The 22,058-nt window shown below is 44.7% G+C and overlaps 1 protein-coding gene across 1 annotated transcript in view; it reads right to left on the minus strand.

The window, feature by feature from the left end:
- The window catches only part of kcnd3 (potassium voltage-gated channel, Shal-related subfamily, member 3), a gene marked incomplete at both ends in the record, with an annotated part of 177,533 nt that extends 156,956 nt beyond the window's left edge, over positions 1-20,577 (minus strand). Inside the window, one exon of the mRNA XM_084436230.1 lies at positions 19,475-20,577. Coding sequence (XP_084292356.1) covers positions 19,475-20,577 — 1,103 coding nt within the window. The remainder of the gene's footprint in view (positions 1-19,474) is intronic.
- Positions 20,578-22,058: the final 1,481 nt, after the last annotated feature.

The raw sequence follows: 22,058 nt of genomic DNA on the forward strand, positions 1-22,058 counted from the left end.
TGTCCTTGTCATCCATTAAGGCCCCAGTTATCTAACCAATAATCACCACTTATGGTCAATGAAAACACAAAAGCAAATATCACAAAAACTTTTCTTTGTTTTCATCTGAGACTGTGTTGAAGTGTTTGCAGTACACTAAATCTAGACCCTCTCGAGTGGACAAATACTGGAATGAGACGGCAATTTCATCTTTCTCTCTCTCTCTTTCTCTCTCTCTCTCACACACACACACACACATACAGACACGCACGTATGCACGTACGCACACACACACACACACACACACACACACACACACACACACACACACACACACACACACACACCGAGCCAGGTACAAGCAGGCAATAAGGAGAAGATTTATTAAACTTCTCACCAGGCAACACTACAGCCCTCCATGACTCAACTCTACAGCCTTCCAAGACTCAACACTACAGCCTTCCAGGACTCAAAACTACAGCCCTCCAGCTGAACACTACAGCCCTCCAGGACTCAGCTCAACACTACAGCCCTCCAGCTGAACACTACAGTCCTCCAGGACTCAGCTAAACACCTGGAACACACAGTCAACTCCTCAATTTCAGGGTTTGTTGTGAGAGTGTGATGGTGATTGATTGGGGAAGTATGTGTGTGTGTGTGTGTCTGTCTGTCTGTCTGTCTGTCTGCCTGTGACTTACACTGTAGCTGGAGGCAGCCAGCTGTGACTCAGAGAGAGAGAGAGAGAGAGAGAGAGAGAGAGAGAGAGAGAGAGAGAGAGAGAGAGAGAGAGCTGAGATAACAGGACCGACATGAATGCAGGACACTAGGAGAGATGCCCTTGTAACATGAACCGTTATACAGCAATGCAAATACTTTTATGTAATGGATCGGCATACACAGACAAGGTGCATAATAACTGTGAAATGAATATGAGCCTATCACTGGCCTCGACCCTGTTGGAGGTTTCAGTTTCAGTTTATTTTATTTGTTAGAGAGGGACAACGTACATTAAGAATCATTTTATAAAATACAATTGTATTGTACCCAATACAATGTACCCAATTGTAGACAAAATTGGCAGTCCCCCTACCAGAAATAATGGGCTAGTACCTAGTAAAAAAATATTAAAACACAAGTACAAACACATTAGCAATAACATATAACATATATAATTCAACCCTTGCAATATACACAGTTCATCCCTACATAGTATTCACATCAGTGTTCACATCTTTGATTATCTATCAACCAATTCCTAAGATTATATTTGAAGGCATTGAATGAAATGGACTGTGTGTGGAAGGTGTGATGTCTTGGTGTGGACGATGGACATAACATGGAATAGAAGACGTATATTCCTCTGATAAAGTGGCATAAATGTGTCCTAAAGGAAGAGCCACTGATATTTCCTTGCATGTTACTGGCTCCATGGTAACCAACAACGTTACTAGTCTGCACATGGTGTCCTGTATGACGGTGTTTACATGCGTGGCACACGCCAAGCAGCCGGCCTGGAGGGGTAAGGGGGGCGGTCTGGACAAAGAACACGCTTAAAATACATTCAAATACTTTACCCACAGATCTATTACCCTTCAGAGTCACACTGGCCACAGTAAAAACCAGCAGCCGAGTAAGTGCCTCCCAGCGCTGTGAAAGCCCAGACGGTCAATAGGCCCTTTCAAGAATTGGGCAACCAATTCAATATGGACATGGAGGGCAGAGACAATAACCACAACCAGCCACGGGAGCTCTGAGTGGGCCGTTTCAGAAGGGAGGATGGGGATGTGGTATTGATCACTCTGACCTTATATTGGTAGTCACATGGAGACTAACAGAACCAGGTAGATCAGATGAATGGAGAATAAAGTCGGTGCTCCACTGCGGGGGTGGAGTATGGGGAGGAGAGGGATGGGAGAGGAGAGGGAGGGGGTAGGGAGGGGAAGGAGAGTGATCATGGGAGTTGTGCTGGAAAAAGAGAGAGAGAAGGTGAATAAAGAGAGAGCAAGAGAGAAAGGTGAAAAATGTAATTCTTTTATCTTTTTTTTTCTCTCCGTTTTCCCTGGATGTTGAGGGGGCGGGGGTCACCAGTGGACTGTACATCCTGTCCTGTCCAAATGTCCCTGTGACACCACACACCACTCTGTACATCCAGACAGGGCAAACATGGATGGATCATCATCATGAGCACAGGCCCTGGTCACAAATTTGCCATGGGCCCTTATATGCGCAAATAGTAGCCTACACACAGCGGTGGAACAAGTTACACCTGGGCCCAGGTGCAGAATGCACAACCGGGCCCTGTATAGGCTGTATATAAATACAATCCTGTGCATCGTGGTGAGGTTCAGAAAAGCACTATAATGTTGTTATGGTGCTAAATGATCCATTAGACCTAGTTTGCCTTTGTTACATCGCACACATTAAAGCAATACATCGATATTTGGACCTTTACAAACATGTCTGGTGCTAATTCTCCAATTAGATTAACTAAAAGTAAGCTGAATCTTCCAAACAGTCTACTCAGAAAGATAATACCGGGACGCAGCATTCAGTCGAAGTGCGCATGCGCAACGTTGTGCTTAAACAACACAGTAGTAGCTAACTATTCCGGCGTCTATGGATATCATGCGTTTTATAGCTCAATGAGATCATGGCGGAGGTGAGAAAACCGAAGCGAAATATCATGGAAGAAGCCAGAAAAAGAAAAAGACAATCTGATAACTTTACAACAGTACGACAGTGCACTTACTCGCAGAGCCTGTGGGGGCGCAGTTCTGAGAAAACCGGAGAAAACGTTATGTATTGCTTTAACATACCCACATGCTTACTGTGGGGCTTACAGGCCTTAATTGCTACATTTTTCTCACAAGTTATATAGAACTTGTTAGAACTTGTTAGTCAGTTTAATGGGAAATTATTTTTTATGTCACGTGGCCCAGGGACTAACCCTAACCCCCCCTTAATTCACGATTTTCACTTTTTTCCCTCTGGTACAATCCAGCACCACTGCTCCAAGTACAAAATGAATAAAAATAATAGATAATAATAATAGATTGGATTTCATGTGTGACTGAAACTTGGCTGAATGTTGGCGAGTCAAGCTCTTTCTCAGATCTGCTACCGCTTGACACTTCATATTTCCCGAGGACCACTGGTCGAGGAGGAGGAGTGGCGACTGTTTTTAAAAACAGATTTGACTGCAAACAACTCATGTCTGTCTCCTCCAGTTTTGAACAAATTATGTTTGAGTTGGGTTGCTTTCACCCGGCTCTGTGTGCGGTGATTCACCATCCACCGAAATATAACAAGGACTTTATCGATGACTTTTCCGGGTTCTTGGCTGGTATAATGGTATAAAAGTAAAATAGTTGTCATAGAATATATATATATATAAATAGTTGTCTTCCTTAAGTATATTATTTTACAACTTGTGTGAACTTCCTTTTTAGTTCGTTCTCATAGACCAGTCTGTTAAAACTACCATTTGTCATGTGTGACATCACTTCCCTGTACCGTTTGTCCTGATTGATGTCACTTCCTCTACCACAACTATAAGACGACAACCCCTGTTTCATTCATTCATTCTGAGCTCGAATTACTTCTTGTTTAGAATCCTTTTTGCAAATCGTAAACACCAGAATAAAACTATCGTCTTTGTTTGATGAACAGCTTGACCGACCACTCCCGTGTTCTTTGATTCTCTAACTTAAACCAAGTTAGATTTTCATTCATAAGCCTGTGTCTCTCTCTTGTCTGAAGCAAATTATTGCTGACATGAAACCCTCAGGCTCCCCCACTGATGCTATCCCACCCCAATTTTTTTTTAAAGAGGGACACTATTGGACCCCATGTTTAAATTGTAGTACAGTAAACAGCAGCCTGATTTCAGGTGTTGTACCACTATGTTTTAAACAGGCGGTGGTACAGCCTTTGATTAAAAAATATAGTTTCTATACCTCTGTTCTCTCCAATTTTAGATCTATCTCTAAACTCCCTTTTATTTCCAAAATTTTGGAGAAAGTGTAGTACTTTTACAATTACAAATTTTCCTTGATAAACATGGTATTCTTGAGATTTTCCAGTCAGGTTTTAAAGCTCTTCACAGCACAGAATCTGCCCTTTTAATGATCTTTTATTAGCTACAGACTCTGGGGATTGTTATTGTTATGCTTTTAGATCTTACAGCTGCTTTCGACACTGTAGACCACAACATCCTCATCTCTCGCCTGGAGCACTATGTTGGCATCAAAGGTACAGTTCTAGAGTGGTTTAGGTCTTGTCTGTCCGAAATAAGTTTTTCTGTAAGCATTGGCACTTTTTTAAATCATATCCTGTGCCCCTTCCATGTGGGGTTCCATCCTTGGGCCTCTCCTTTTCACCTTTTTTTTTTTTTTACTTCCCCTTGGATCTATTATTAAAAAACCTGGCATATTGTTCCATTTTTACGCAGACGACTCCCAAGTATACCTGCCTCTGAAACGTAATGACCCTAATGCTATAACTCCTCTGTTGGAGTGTCTCAAGGACATGAAAGCCTGGCTGTCTTTTCATTTTTTAAACCTCAATGAGAGTAAAACTGAGGCCATGATGTTTGGACCCAGTGGTCCTGGTACTGCACCCCCTGACCTAGTAACCAACCTGGGTGTGAAAATTGATGCCGAGTTGCAGCTGGATACTCAGATAAACTCTGTAGTAAAAAACTGCTTTTTCCAACTGAGACAACTGTATAAGGTCCAGCCCTTTCTTTCTTTTAAGAATTTTGATAGTGTCATTCATGCTTTTATATCTACTCGACTTGACTACTGTATGTTGGTGTTAGCCAGGCCTCACTGTCACGCTTACAGTTAATACAAAATGCTGCTGCTCGGCTCCTGACAGAAACACGTAAACGAGAGCACATTAATCCCGTTCTGGCCTCCCTCCATTAGCTCCCTGTGCACCTTAGGATTAATTTAAAGATTTTAATCAGCGTCATATAGAGAGAGAGAGTTGTGACACTCTTTGAATTCGCTGCCACGCGGGAGACAGGGCAACACACCGGTTTAAACTGTGCATAGGCTATATCATCCACACCTCCCTCTGTGATAAACATAGATTGCTATAGTTCATTCCTCACTATGCTGAAAATGTATCATAGTGTATTCATACCACTTTGTTCATACTTTGTTCATTCTGTATATCTTAACACATTCAAACCTACCCTTATTGTTTGCCTCCAGCCTTGACATCACTCCACCAGTCTCTCCATCACTCCACCAGTCCGTCCATCACTTCACCAGCCTCTACATCACTCCACCAGTCTCTCCATCACTCCACCAGTCTCTCCATCACTCCACCAGCCTCTCCATCACTCCACCAGTATCTCCATCACTCTACCAGTCTCTCCATCACTCAACCAGTCTCTCCATCACTCCACCAGCCTCTCCATCTCTTCACCAGCTTCTACATCACTCCACCAGTCTCTCCATCACTTCACCAGTGTCTTCATCATTCCTAATCCTACAAATGGCAAGTTGCTATATCACATTTAATATGAATGATGCACCAATAGTATTAGGTGCTAATAATAGTAATAGGTGCTACATAATTAGACAGACATGGCTTCAAGTCATCCCATTACTGTTCCATTGTGCTGCTGTAGGTAAGAGGGCGGGTCCCATTGGTTTTCTACTGACAACATTACTTTGTTATGCTGTCTTGAATTTACGGTCACAAGTCTAAACAGCATGGCACACACACACCCAGTTCTGAATTGCCTAGTATCAACCTAGTGGTGCAAAAACATGTATCCTTTAGCTCAGCCATCACCAACAGGCGGACCGCGGTCCGGATCTGGACCCAGAAGCCGTGTCTATAACCCGATAAATCAATGAGAATTTCTCCCTTTTGAAGGAGCGTAGGCAACTAGTTTGAGCCTGCGCAGCCTTTGTAGTAGATTACTGCATTTGTTTACTATCTCACGCGTCGCTAGCCAATTGAATCTGCGTGTTCATTGCCTGACGTCAACCAGTCTACAAGTGACAGCGTAGCTATCGTTAACGTTACTGTAATCAGAGCGATTCCTTGCTAACATTTAGTTGGAGTTGGACACTGCATGCAGGGGTGCCCCTAGAGATTCTGGGCCCCATGAAAGAATATAATTTTGGGCCCCCCCACCTAAACCACCCATCAACCTAGAAAACTCAGTTGAAGTTGATGAACTATTGATGCACTGCAAGAAATCGACTGATGGCTATCTTTTGTAAATGTAATTGAAAACTAGTGCTGCGAGCAGCAGTGAGCGGGCCCTCGCACCCCACGCGTGTCGGGGTGCTGCGCCGTTAAAGGCTGTGCTATTTCGGTGTGCAGTACTGAGAGAAACTTCCTGTCACCAGTAGGTGGCGCTCTAGGCGTGACTCAATACCGAAGCATAGATGTGTTCAGGACGGTACCTTGATGAAGCGTGAGAAATGTTGAGTAAATCGGATAACGTATGTAGGAGTTATGAGGACTTCCTGTTTCACCAGTAGGTGGCGCTGTAAGTGTGACTCAATACCGACACATAGATGGGTTCAGAAGGCCACCTTCATGAAGCGTCAGCAATTTGGTTCAAATCGGATGATGTATGCAGGAGTTATGAGGACTTCCTGTTTCACCAATAGGTGGCGCTATACGTATGACGCAATACTGACACAAAGGTGTGTTCAGGACAGAACCGTCATGAAGCGTGAGCTATATCGGACAAATTGGATAATGTATTTAGGAGTTATGAGGACTTCCTGTTTTACCAATAGGTGGCGCAATAAGTATGATGCAATACTGACACAAAGATGTGTTCAGGACAGAACCGTCATGAAGCGTGAGATATATCGGACAAATTGGATAATGTATGGAGGAGTTATGAGGACTTCCTGTTTCACAAATAGGTGGCGCTATAAGTATGACGCAATACTGACACATAGATGTGTTCAGGACAGAACCGTCATGAAGCGTGAGATATATCGGACAAATTGGATAATGTATGGAGGAGTTATGAGGACTTCCTGTTTCACCAATAGGTGGCGCTTTAAGTATGACGCAATACTGACACATAGATGTGTTCAGGACAGAACCGTCATGAAGCGTGAGATATATCGGACAAATTGGATAATGTATGGAGGAGTTATGAGGACTTCCTGTTTCACCAATAGGTGGCGCTATAAGTATGACGCAATACTGACACATAGATGTGTTCAGGACAGAACCGTCATGAAGCGTGAGATATATCAGACAAATTGGATAATGTATGGAGGAGTTATGAGGACTTCCTGTTTCACCAATAGGTGGCGCTTTAAGTATGACGCAATACTGACACATAGATGTGTTCAGGACAGAACCGTCATGAAGCGTGAGATATATCGGACAAATTGGATAATGTATGGAGGAGTTATGAGGACTTCCTGTTTCACCAATAGGTGGCGCTATAAGTATGATGCAATACTGACACATAGATGTGTTCAGGACAGAACCGTCATGAAGCGTGAGATATATCGGACAAATTGGATAATGTATGGAGGAGTTATGAGGACTTCCTGTTTCACCAATAGGTGGCGCTATAAGTATGACGCAATACTGACACATAGATGTGTTCAGGACAGAACCGTCATGAAGCGTGAGATATATCGGACAAATTGGATAATGTATGGAGGAGTTATGAGGACTTCCTGTTTCACCAATAGGTGGCGCTATAAGTATGACGCAATACTGACACATAGATGTGTTCAGGACAGAACCGTCATGAAGCGTGAGACATATCGGACAAATCGGATAATGTATGGAGGAGTTATGAGGACGTACTGTTTCACCAATAGGTGGCGCTATAAGTATGACGCAATACTGACACATAGATGTGTTCAGGACAGAACCGTCATGAAGCGTGACATATATCGGACAAATTGAATAATGTATGGAGGAGTTATGAGGACTTCGTGTTTTATGGCGAAATGTCAAACTTTGGCGGGGCGCCACGGCAAGGGTGTTTGGTGAAAACTCAATTTTTTTGATAACTTTTGATCACAAAGGTCTTAAGATGAAGCTGACCCGATATGAAGTTGATCGGATGAAATCTGTAGGAGGAGTTCGTCGAAGTACGAGGCATGGAAATGGTCAAAACAAGGACAAAATGGCACATTAAGAGCAAAATGGCGGACTTCCTGTTGCATGTTGGGTATAGCTCCAAGAGACATTTAAGTGTGGCTCGATGAAATACATATGCCCTCCGAATTTCGTTCGCCTACATAAAACTGAAAGGTGGGGCTCGCCATTTGAAACTTTCCAGGGGGCGCTCTTGAGCCGTTTTGCCACGCCCATTTCCGTCACCCATGAATTATCAAATTTTTCACCGGGACTGACGTATCTGCAAAGTTTCATCCGTTTTCATCGATGTTCAGGCCGCCTAAAAGGCATTTGTTTGGAGTAAAGGAGAAGAAGAAGGAGAAGGAGAATAATAATCCTTCGAGTTTCAATAGGGCCTCGCACCGCCAGTGCTCGGGCCCTAATTACAGTAAATACAGGAATCAACAATCCAGTGAAAGAAAAACTCAACATTCTTTAACTTATTAAATTAAATCAAGAATTGAACAACACAAGGACAAAAGTATAAATTAATTACACCAGATTAGCTATCTTAAATGTTATCTAGCTAGCTAACAACCTTATTTTAGTGGTCAACTAGATTCACTAAATGTGAATATTAGCTAGAGTTGTATGTACAGTGCGTGCATGGTAATACAGCATTACAATTATAAAAATGCCTAGTACAATATGGGACAATAGCTAATCATCAGGTTTCAATCAAACAAGATTGTCCAAAGGGAGCTACTGTATAGGTCAGACATAGGCGCACAAAGGACGTCTAGCAGGTTGAATGTCATAGGATTTGGTGCATTTACGACCTACTGTACTATGGGATTAGATGCGTCTTATGCAATTGACCCATTACTTAAAACGACAAATTAACCTAGATAAAGGTTCGTTTTTCTTGACCCGTCCCTTTTCACAATGAAGTAACCTAGGGTAAGGTTAGATTTGTGTTCTATCTTCCATCTTATATTCCTGTTTTGGTTTATTTTATGTCTATTTTTATGTGAAGTGCTCCGTGCATGCATACTCTCTGTTGTAAAGCATTTTGAACTGCATTTATTTGTATGAAAGGTGTTATACAAATAATAGTGTATTAGTGTTATTAGGTGGGCTAGCTTGTAAAAGCTAGCCCAACTTGTGATATTCCCACTATTTCTTTCTTTATTATTCTTCTCCCCAGTTTTTTGGCCCTTAACTACTTCTTCATACTTTGTGCTAGAAACTTCATTCAAACTTTAAAATGTTCATCGTGTTTAGCTGTTTCCCGGATGTATTCAGATTTTTGATATTTTTTATAGTTTTTTAGTAATTTAAGTTTTAATAGTAATTTTTGTGCCATTGAAACTGCTGGTGGAATGTTCAGTATCATTATGTTTTTAGAGTGGTGGCAGCTGTTGCTTTGAAAATATTCACACAATTTGTAAACTGCTGGCACTCCTACAGTTTTGAAAGCTCACACACATATTATACATCAAAACATTCACACAACTGTGCTGATTCTTACAATATAGGTATCTAAGCTGTGTGACTTAAAGTTTTCACGGTATGACGATTTGTTCGGCAACTGTGCTCCCCATTGAAACGTATGGGCCCACACTCTAGCTTTTGAGCTGCTAATTTTGCATTTTTACCCTTTTTCTAACTCGTCGCCATGCCTACAGTTTTTAAGCTACACGGACATATCATATCCTTAAATGTTCAGCATTTTCTCAGGATTCCTACGGTGTCAATATCTAGGCTGTGACATTTATACATTTTGAGAGAGAGCTGTCTGAATCGGACATGCCTTTCCATTGAAGTGAATGAGAGGATGCTCACAGTGTCAGTTGGGATTTGAATTTGGGGACACGTGCAGGCTCTCTGTACAGGCACCCTTTTATGACTATTGTGGTAGCATTCATATTCATTCCTTCCTTCCTTCCTTCCTTCCATCCTTCCTTCCTTCCTTCCTTCCTTCCTTCCTTTCTTCCTTCCTTCCTTCCTTCCATCCTTCTTTCCTTCCTTCCTTCCTTCCTTCCATCCATCCTTCCTTTCTTTCTTTCTTCCCTTCCTTCCTTCCTTCCTTCCTTCCATCCATCCTTCCTTCCTTCCTTCCATCCTTCCTTCCTTCCTTCCATCCTTCCTTCTTTCCTTCCTTTCTTCCTTTCCTTCCTTCCATCCTTCCATCCTTCCATCCTTCCATCCTTCCTTCCTTCCATCCATCTTTCCTTCCTTCCTTCCTTCCTTCCTTCCTTCCTTCCTTCCTTCTATCCATCCATCCTTCCTTCCTTCCTTCCTTCCTTCCTTCCTTTCCTTCCTTCCATCCATCCTTCCATCCTTCCATCTTTCCTTCCTTCCTTCCTTTCTTTCCTTCCTTCCTTCCTTCCTTCCTTCCATCCTTCCTTCCTTCCATCCTTCCTTCCTTCTTTCTCTTTCTTTCTTTCTTTCTTTCATCCATCCATCCATCCATCCATCCATCCTACTTTCTTTCTTTCTTTCTTTCTTTCTTTCTTTCTTTCTTTCTTTCTTTCTTTCTTTCTTTCTTTCTTTCTTTCTTTCATCCATCCTTCTATCTTTCTTTCATCCATCCTTCTATCTTTCTTTCATCCATCCATCCATCTTTCTTACTTTCTTTCTTTCATCCATCCTTCCTTCCCTCCTTCCTTCCTTGCATCCTTCCTTCCTTCCATCCTTCCTTCCTTCTATCCATCCATCCATCCTTCCTTCCTTCCTTCCTTCCTTCCTTCCTTCCTTTTCTTCCTTCCATCTTTCCTTCCTTTCCTTCCTTCCATCCTTCCTTCCTTCCATCCTTCCTTCCTTCCTTCCTTCCTTCCTTCCTTCCTTCCTTTTCTTTCTTTCTTTCTTTCTTTCTTTCTTTCTTTCTTTCATCCATCCATCCATCCATCCATCCATCCTTCTTTCTTTCTTTCTTTCTTTCTTTCTTTCATCCATCCTTCCATCTTTCTTTCATCCATCCTTCTATCTTTCTTTCATCCATCCATCCATCTTTCTTACTTTCTTTCTTTCATCCATCCTTCCTTCCCTCCTTCCTTCCTTCCTTGCATCCTTCCTTCCTTCCATCCTTCCTTCCTTCCATCCTTCCTTCCATCCTTGCTTCCTTCCTTCCTTCCTTCCATCCTTCCTTCCATCCTTCCATCCTTCCATCCTTCCTTCCTTCCATCCTTCCTTCCTTCTTTCTTTCTTTCTTTCTTTCTTTCTTTCTCATCGTGGTGGCGTCACAGACCCCACAACTCAGCCCCTGATTGAGCTAGAGACACACAGTCTTCACCAGTGGGTGCAAGGAGACTGCCCAGAGGTCTTCATGGTGGAGTCGGGTAGGTGGCCCGGAAAGGGGTACACTGTCCCCGACTGGCTCTGACCTGAGTGGGTGGAGTCTCATCACCATGCCACTATCCACGCCACGGGCCCCACAACTCAACTCTTGAGTGGGCTAGAGACACAGTCTTCATTGGTGGATGCATTGAAATTGCCCAGAGGTCACTGTACTGTCCCAGACTAGCTGTGACCCAAGGGGGCGGGGCCTAACCAGCACGCCACTATCCACGCCACGGGCCCCACAACTCAGCCCCTGAGTGGGCTAGAGACACACGGTCTTCACCGGTTGAGTCAGGTAGGTGGCCCGGAGAGGGCTACACTGTCCCTGACTGGCTCTGACCTGAGGGGGTGGAGTCTCACCCCCAAGCCACTATCCACGCCACGGCCACACAACTCAGTCCCTGAGTGGGCTAGAGACACATGGTCTTCACCGGTGCGGGCGGGTAGGTGGCCCGGAGAGGGGTACACTGTCCTCGACCAGCTCTGACCTGAGGGGGCGGAGTCTCACCACCAGGCCACTGTCCACGCAACAGACCCCACAACTCAGCCCCTGAGTGGGCTAGAGACGCACGGTCTTCGCAGGTGGGTGCATGGAGATTGCCTTGTCCATAGTAGTTCTAGCAGTAGCTGTTGCATACAGCTGCAGCAGCTAGCCCACCTCACATTTTCTCCAGGAAATGTACTTTCTAGTTATTATTATTATTGTTCTTCTTCTTCTTCTTCTTCTTATTATTATTATTATTAGGCTATTATTATTATTATTATTATTATTATTAAAACTAGATTTGGGAACAGAGAATGCCCATGCTGAAACTCGGCAAAAGACCGAAAAAAGCTGCGAGAGATGTCAAATGACGTCACCAAGGATGTCCCAAAAATTCATTTTGTAGCCACCTCGTAAATTGTCGACTTTTACACTTGTCTGTACCCTTGCGTGCCTCCGGAAATACGTCACCCAAGTGCACAGCTCAGTGAGGAGCATAGGGCTTAGGATGGGTATTGGGACAGGGCCGTTGGGACAGGGCCGTAGCCTACTACTATTCTCCAGTTACTTCCCTTCACTGGACGCACCTCCACTGACTTCCCCGTATTATGAGCGAGCAAATTACCAAAATCTGAAAACTATGCGTTGTGTTTGCCGTTTGCCTCAGTTCATGCCTGAGCATAATCAGGGTCTAAGTGTATAGTCCCATAACTACAGTAGGCTAATGTTATGTAGAACATTTTAAAATATAAAATATAGCTGCAAGCAAGGATACCGGGGGCCAAACATAAATCGCAATGAGCGCATCAAAGGCAACGAGGGCAACACACCGTAGCCACGTTTGAACTATGAGGTCATTGAAAGACTTTTTGTGCATTCACATTTAGGGGTAGGGTCGTCCCAATCCTCGAGGGTGTCAAGTGTAGGGGTAAGGGCGAGGGCTACATAGCCCTCAAAACTGAGATTTTTCAGACCTACACTTCAAACCAAGTGCTATGAGCAAGCAACAAAAGAATGCCATACATTTCTGAAATACAACTGCTGTTGTGTCACAGAATATCGTTTTAAGATTTTTTTAGGCAGTAATGTAGGCTACTTGTTTAACTTCAAATCTGCAATCAATTTATTAAGATAGAGACAAATAGAGAATTTGCTCTGAAGTTTTCGGATCTAGCCATCAAGATGACTGGGTGGTCAGCGCTCATGGTTTACCGTCGACAACAGCCTTATCTTGGCAAGTCGTTTCGAAATTTGCCGCTGGCTCTAATGTGTGTGTTGTGGTCCGTTTTGGGTAGACTAACATTTGGCGGACAATCGGACCCAGAGCAAAAGAAAAGTACAAATGTAGCCTAATATTTTCTTTATAATAAAGATTCAAAAACTATGATAACCATCATATATTTTAGTTTAATGTTGTTTCAATTATAGCCCTTTTTCTTTATAACAAGCATAGTCTAACGAAAAATTGCTATGGCATGCTTATGTCTTAGCTAACAACATTGTTTTAAGGTTGATTTGTGCACAACAGTCCCACATTTGACACATTTCCATGTCACACTTTGATAGTGAATGACACTCAAAATTTAACTAGTCCATCAACGAAGTTGCTGCACGTTACCTCTCCGTGTAGACAGGCAGATTAGACTAGACCTACTGATGACATATCGGTCTTGAAGGGGTGTCATAGGGGAAGATTTCATCCACTAGCCCTTGACACTGTTCCTACGAGCAAGGGGTAGCGGTAGGGGGAAAAAAAGAAAAGAAATGGGACTCAGCTTATAGTAACTCCTACTCCTCTTTCCCTATCCTCACTCTTCTCTCCCTCTCTCTACTCCTCTCAACCACCCCTACTCCTCTCTCCCACTCCCTCCCCTACCTCTCTATCTCCATCTATTTCCCTCCCTCTCTTCCCATGGAACACATTACAGTTTCAATCCTTCCACTTCGTCATCTCAAAGGTCAAAATATATTTGGTTAACAACCCAGTGGCTGCCTGGAGGAAAGTCCATCTGAAATCTTACTTCTCTAAATATCTCAGGCTTTAGCTTTAGCTAGCATCCCAACACCCCGCTGTCCTGTTTGTAAATGGTAAATAGACTGCACTTATGTAGTGCTTTTATCCAAAGCGCTTGACATTGGCCTCTCATTCATTCATCCATTCACACACATACACACACACACACACACACAAACACACACACACACACACACATACACACACACTCGCACACACACACACACACACACACACACACACACACACACACACACACACACACATGCACACACCAATGGCAACAGCCAAGGTGCTAGTCTGCTCATTGTTGAGCAATTTGGTGTTCAGTGTCTTGCCCAAGGACACTTTGACATGTGGAGAGGAGGAGCCGGGATTCAAACCGCCGACCCAGATCAGAACAGATCAGAACAGAGCAGAACAGAACGCAGAGCAGAGCCAAAATGAGCAGAACAGAACACAATAGAACAGAACAGCAGAAGAGAGCAGAACAGAACACAACAGAGCAGAGGAGAGCAGAATGACTACACACTATCCCTGTGGACACAAGACACAATACAGCTGAAGATAAACTGTCACGGCCAATCAATCTAATTACTGTAACTGACACGTGATTTCTAACCAGCGTTTGTTCCATGATTGATCTACAAGGGAAATTTGAGAGTCAGTATGAGCTGAGCTTGTCTTTCTGAACCTCTGGAGAGAGAGAGTGTGTAAGCGGCTGTATCACACACACACGCACGCACACATACACACACAAACAGAAATACATGTTAGTGTAGAAGCAATAGCAGCTGTGTGTGTGTGCGCGCGCGCGTGTGTGTGTGTGGTAAAGAGAGACCGGGATGTCAGACAGGCATACACTTGTCAGCAGATGTAACATGTCGCATCATTACTCAGTGTGACACTTCTGGTTCCTGCTTTATTGATGAGGCAACACTTCCCCTGGTCTGCAGACATACACATACACACACAGGCCACTCACACAAACACACATGGACACACATACTGTACACACATGAACACACATGGACACAAATACATACATGAACACACTCAAAGGGGTGCATGCGCATTATTGATGAGACGGTATGGATTTTTGCATTATGGTACGGTATGGTATCTAGTTACATGGTACGGTTTACGGTATTTCACGGTATACGGCATTTCTAGAGCCCTGCAGTGCAACAAATGATGGAAAATACACACTATTGTAATTAAGCTCAGTTTATTAATAGCAAGCTTATATTAAATTACAAAATTAACTGTTGCAACTTGAAATGTGAAGTTTCAGCAACGCATTATTGTGTAATACCGTAAACGTAATACCGTAAACACAGGGAATGTCACGGTTCTAATACCGTGGACATTTTATACCGCAGTTCACGGTTTTACGGTATACTGTCTCATCCCTAATGCGCATACAGCGACCGGCAGCAGTGGTGTGGTGCCTTGCCGTATGTTTAGCAGCTGTCCAGTTGCTTTCTTGGGTAGGCCAGACAGGAGAGCATGGCAGTAACTAAGTCTGCTTGTGATAAAAGTATGGATACGTTTCTATTACCATCTATCATGGGTACATCAAATTCTTACCTATGCCAGAAACATCTTTTTCGCAGAGAAAAACCTTCAGTGATGTTCTTTTATTTTCTTTCAATGAAGACATTTTCTCCAGTTCAGATACTGTATATAACTGATGCTATAGCAGCATCTATGCTAACCTCCGCCATTGTTGTTTTAGAACGAACAGTTGCTTCTCGCTGTCGTCACACCTAAACCATGCCCAATGTAGCTGTTAGTAATTCCTCAAAGAACGCTGATTGGCCAATCGTTTGCTGACTGTGCACAAACGGATCTATCGAGCTTTGCTAGACTGATGTGTGGAGTGAGCACATGAGCTTGCGAGATCAGGATAGTCTCACAAGGCTAAAAATCCTCAGGTGACATAAAGATATTAAAAAAAAGTATCATCTGCATAGCAATGAAAATAAATACCATGTTTTCTAATGATGCAGCCAAGGAGTAACCTGTATGAGGTAAACAGTACAGGGCCCAGAATTGAACCTTGTGGAACACCGCATGTTATATCCACCATCTTATAGTTTTGGTCACCAAGGGTGACAAAGAACCTTCAGCCGGCTAGAATGGTCCTGGACCAGTTTAGAACTTGGCCGGAGAGGCCGATCCAGGTTTCAAGTCTCTCCATGAGGATATCATGATCTACGGTGTCAAACGCTGCACTTAAATCTAAAAGTACAGGGACTGAGAGCTTTCATCTGTGTTTACAAAGATCATTTACTATTTCAACTAAGGCTGTCTCTGTGCTTTGGTCGGCTGGGAAACCAGATTGGAATTTCTCAAAGATACAGTTTGCATTAAAAAAAAAAAAAAAAACATTTAGCTGAATTTATTTACTTTTTTTTTTAAAGGGGAGATTGGTCTAAAGTTATTACGTGCTGAAGAATCTAACTCATGTTTTTTCAGAAGTGGCTTTTAAGAGCACTGGGAAAAGTGCCAATGAAGAAGGCGTGATTAACAATAACATGCACTTCATCAGATAAAGTTAAAACGAGATGAGGGGGCATGTAGAAGGCTGATGTTGAGATGCCTCTTTCCTGACCTGGCTCTCAGCCATGGAGATGGCAAACATAATGTCCTTGCCTGGTTGTCAGGGGAACATAGATTACAGCTCTCAGCAGGGGGTTGTTAAGTAATACCATCCTAATGGTTGTAATATTTTCCCTGAAGTGAAGCATGGTGCAAAGCCCTCACATTTAGATAATATGGGGGGTAGAATTTATGAGACAGTCTATAGTAGAAAAAAACATCCTTGGATTATTTTGGTTCACAATGATCAAGTTGGAGAAATGAGCCCGTCTAGAATTTCTAATGGCCTTGTTATACTGAGTTTCTCTTTCAAGACATCACAGTGGACATCCAATTATGACTTTCTCCACTTGTGCTCTGCCTTTCTGCCATTCATCTATAATTCATTTGTTTCCTCACGTATCCATGGGTCTGTCTGTTGTGATTGGGCCTTTTTGACTTAAAGATGCAGTATGTATTTTGGCTCAGAAGCACTTTTTGTTATTATTATTATTTTTTACAATTCTCATTAAATCCTGACAACAATCAAATAAAGTGCTCTAACACTAAAATGAAATAAATCCATAATCTGTGGAAGTCGCAGGATTGTAATAAATGCATCCCATCATTTGAGTTGCCAACTTGAAATTATTGTATGGCTTACCTGCCTGTCAACCTGCTTACCTGCCTAGTGAGTGTAATTTGTTTTCCCCCAGTTTGGATGAGTGGCTTTGGAGGGAGGCCTGAAGGGAGGGGTGGGAATTTTGTGTGTTGCATTTTTCAAAATCATTCAATAATTTTCCTACTGTAAGCCTGACAGGAAACCACAAACCACATACTGCATCTGTAATTGTGGCCAAACATCAATAATTGCCTTAAGTTTGTTTTAAAGTGATGGACACACACATACACACATGGACACACATGGACACACACACACATGCGTGCACGCACTCACGCACACACAACACATGCACACACACACACACACACACATGCGAGCACACACATACACACACACACACACACACACACACACACACACACACACACCTCCCTTCCTACTCATAGTCCAACAACAGTAACAAGAGAACAGTGCTGTGTCTCAGGTCTCACTCAGTTAGCGGGGTGAATGGTTAACCTTGGTGGTGTGTGTGTGTGTTCACGTGTGTTTGTGTGTGCGCGTGTGTGTGTGCATGTGTGTGTTTAGGGACACACATCTACCATAGCAGCTGTTCTAGAAAGGAGCAGCATGCATGACCTTGTGTTGGGAGCTTGGAATGACACTGCAGCTTTCACACATACACACACACACACACACACAAACGCACACACACGCACTGTCACTCCTGCCTCGGACAGACTCCAAACCACTCACCAGCTAGGGTCAGGTTCAAGGTCAGGGTTAGGAAAAGGGATAGGGTCAGGGGTTGAGTTAGGGCAGGCCGAGCCTGGGTGCCAAACCAATCGTGGCGGTGAGCTCACACATACGACCAATGAGCTAATGACCCATTTACGGCCTGCATGGCTCTCGAGATGAGTCACAAATGCTCATAAAAACACACCATTATCTGGGCTCATAGGCCCTACCACAAGTCTGTGTGTGTGTGTGTGTCTGCATGTGTGCGTGTGTGTGTGTGTGTGTGTGTGTGTGTGTGTGTCTGTGTGGTCATGGTCAGTGTGTGTTTTTGTGTGTGTGGTCATGATCAGTGTGTGTGTGTGTGTGTGTGTCTGCATGTGTGCACGTGAAGTGAAGTGAACATAAGTGATGGGAGGAAATGTACAGACATTAAAATGATGAAAACCAAGTTGAGAGGAACTGTTCATGCATCAACATGCCAACTATCCTGTAAAATTCACTCCAGTCAATTTATGAGTTTGTAAAGGAAAATAATTACAGTGCCCTGAGGTGTCAAGTTAAATAAGCACACAGCATGATGGAAGTAGGTCTGCTTTTATGATTGCCTTTTAATAACAATAATTATGGTTACGGGTTGTGCACAAGGGGGGGGGGGGGGGGGCCTGGAGCTGTGTATGATCTGTCCTCCCTTCCCCTTCTCCCCCCTCCCTCTCCACCCCCCCCCCCCACCCCCCCTGCTGCCCCCTTCCCCCCAGGAGTGCTGAGGGCAGGCTGAAAGGCCGTGCGGTGGCAGAACCATTACAGGGAAAGAACAGGACATCTCTGTCACTCCCTCTCCCTGGTGAATACTGACTGTTGAGAAAAGAAAAAGATAGAGACATGCCTTTTCCTGGGGGGTCAGTCAGAGGTACTGGGTCTGTGCTAGGCTGTGACATCAGGACCCCGAGGTCAGTCAGAGGTGCTGTGGTAGTGCCTGTGTCTCTCTGGGTACTACTGGGCATGTGCAAGGCTGCGACATCAGGACCCAGAGGTCAGCCGGACTCTGTCCTGGGTCTGTGCTAGGCTGTGACGTCAGGACCCCGAGGTCAGTCAGAGGTGCTGTGGTAGTGCCTGTGTCTCTCTGGGTACTACTGGGCATGTGCAAGGCTGCGACATCAGGACCCAGAGGTCAGCCGGACTCTGTCCTGGGTCTGTGCTAGGCTGTGACGTCAGGACCCCGAGGTCAGTCAGAGGTGCTGTGGTAGTGCCTGTGTCTCTCTGGGTACTACTGGGCATGTGCAAGGCTGCGACATCAGGACCCAGAGGTCAGCCGGACTCTGTCCTGGGTCTGTGCTAGGCTGTGACGTCAGGACCTGGACTGGGTTTCTGATCAGGCATCACTGTGAACACTTCTGTCCCGTGTGTCTGGTTACGGATACAGAACGTATTCTGTAGGATGACTAACAGACAGACAGACATACATACATACATACATACATACATACATACATACATACAGACAGACAGACAGACAGACAGACAGACAGACAGACAGACAGACAGACAGACAGACAGATAGTACTCACATGAAGACAGACAAAAAGAATAGACAGATAGACTGACGCCAACACACGCACACGCGCCAGCGGAGCTCACTTACCCCAGCGTTGTCATGGTGACGATGGTATACCAGAAGGAGGCGGGGATGCTGGTGAACTTGCTGGAGCTGGAGCCCTTCTCCGCATAGAACATGACGGTGGCGAAGATGATGATGGCCATGGTGAGTGAGAAGAGGAGGAAGCCCAGCTCCGAGGCGCAGCTCTTCAGCGTGTAGCCCAGGATGCGCAGGCCCTGCGAGTGGCGCGAGAACTTGAAGATGCGGAAGACGCGGAAGACGCGCAGCGTGACGAAGGCGCCGCTCACGTCCTCGTTGTCTGTCATCACCAGGCCGATGTAGTAGGGCAGGATGGCCACCACGTCGATGATGCTCATCACCGATCGCATGAAGCGGTAGCGGCTCGGCGCGGCGAACAGGCGCATCATGTACTCCACCGTGAAGATCATGACGCACGCCGTGTCCATGCAGAAGAACGCCACTGTGTAGCGCTCGCCGCATGGCACGTCCTTCTGGTTGGGCACGGCGCCGCAAGGCACGGTCTCCACCACGTTGGTGAGGACGGAGATGGCGATGAAGAAGCCGGTGACATAGTAGAACACTAGCGCCATGGTGGAGGTGTGCGGGTTCTCGAAGGCCCGCCACATGCTCTCGCGGGCCGTCATGTTGGGCGGCTTGTTGTCCTTGCCGTCCTCCTGGTCGTCCTGGAGACGCTCTGCGTTTTCCCGCCGCCGGTCCTTGTACTCTTCATAGCAGCAGTCGCCAATGATCTCAGGGATGATGCCGAAGAACGCCAGCTCCTCGTCGTACGACGTGATGCACTCGGAGCGCGGGTAGTGCAGCTTGCCCGTCCGGTAGAAGTTGAGGACGCTGCGGAACACGTCGGCATCCCGGTCGAAGAAGTACTCCTTGGTCTCCTCATTGTAGAAGAACTCCTTCTCGGAGCTGCCCAGCAGGGTGTCCGGGTAGCGGTCCAGCGTGTTCCTCCAGGTCTGGAAACGCCGCCCGCTCACGTTCAAGACGATCACCTCGTCCTGCCGCTTGTTCTTCTCGGCGGGCGCCACAGGCATGGGCATGTTGGCCACGGGCATCCAACCGATGGCTGCCGCCCGGGCGAAGGGCAGCCAGGCCGCCACGCCGGCTGCCATGGTGACGATCCCGGCTTGGAGGGAGGAGGGGCTCCTTCACGACCAACTAGGCCTCAGCTCAGTCATCGTCTGGTGAGAGAGGGAGAGACAGAGAGACAGACAAAAAAAGAGAGGGGTTGGGGTGGAAAGAGAGAGAGAGAGAGAGAGAGAGAGAGAGAGAGAGAGAGAGAGAGAGAGAAGAGGGTTGGGTGTGGAGTGAGAGAGTAAAAGACAGAGGGGATGGTTGTAAGAGAGAGAGATGGGGATGGAGACGTGTGAGGCAAGGAGGAGAGAAAGGAGTAATAGCAGGAAAGGGGTGAGAAAGGGGTGAGGTTTAGAGATATAGAAAATGGGAGAAAGTGAGACAGAGGGGAAGAGGAGAGGAGGGAAGGGAGAGAACAGAATGAAGAGTTATGGCTGATTTAAAAACTTTAGGAATGCAATAATATAGTTTTTCACAACGCATAATCTGAATCATGCACATGAGTTCTGAGTTCTGAAGGGCAGATTGCCTGATAACATCATTTGATTAGTATTAGGTATAAATAACACACTTGAAATGTGATCATAGGGTATATATTGCAATTTCCTTTAAACATGATTTCCTCCATAATTACTCTGATGCCATAAAATACTTAAACATAGCATAGATAGATAGATAGATAGATAGATAGATAGATAGATAGATAGATAGATAGATAGATAGATAGATAGATAGATAGATAATATCCCTTGTGGGTTGTAGGTTTACTGTACACTGTGACAGCATCCTCTGCGCACGGCCACAGACAGGTCCGTACAGTGACATTCAGCGAGAGACTGACAGCCGAAGAAACTGACAACCAAAGAAAAATGACGGGTGTGGGGACAAGGCAGTTTGGCGTATTGTCCCACAAATCCTCCCAGCTGAACCCGTTAGATTTGGATAGACAGCCCTAACGCGATCAAGCGGTTCACTACCTGTTGAGTCAGAACTGCTAACAGAAATCACCAGCTAGGTTTTGATCCATCTACTGCGAACCAACCTGCATGAACGAAGCCATACGCATCAGAGGACAGATTTATCCAAATCCCGGAACAGTAGCCTACTTTAGGTAACGGTTTCTAAAATAAATCCTAAAACATAACGCATATAAAACGGTCTTGGATGAGTGGCCATTTTCAAAGCACCATTAAATAATGGTCTAATTGAAGATTAACATTTACAGGCTATTTGTTGTTTGGTAGCCAAATCAGTAGCTCTGAGGAAATTCTTGTGTGCTGGTTATAGTATAGTAAGGGTATAATAAGCTTTATAAACTTACCCATTAAAATATGACATCCAGAGAAATGAAGCCGTCTGAGCAGATACGCGAATCCCCGCGGTTTGGCTTTCCTTCAAATTCAACCTAAAAATCCAGAGGTAAAGTTGATTTAGGAGACCGAAAAAGCATCGAGCTGGGAAGTGCGGTTACATATCAGGCAATCGAACATACAATTACTCCAAATTGTATGTAATCTAG

This window comes from Borostomias antarcticus (assembly GCF_949987555.1).
Source record: "Borostomias antarcticus genome assembly, chromosome: 3".
Lineage (NCBI taxonomy): Eukaryota > Metazoa > Chordata > Actinopteri > Stomiiformes > Stomiidae > Borostomias > Borostomias antarcticus.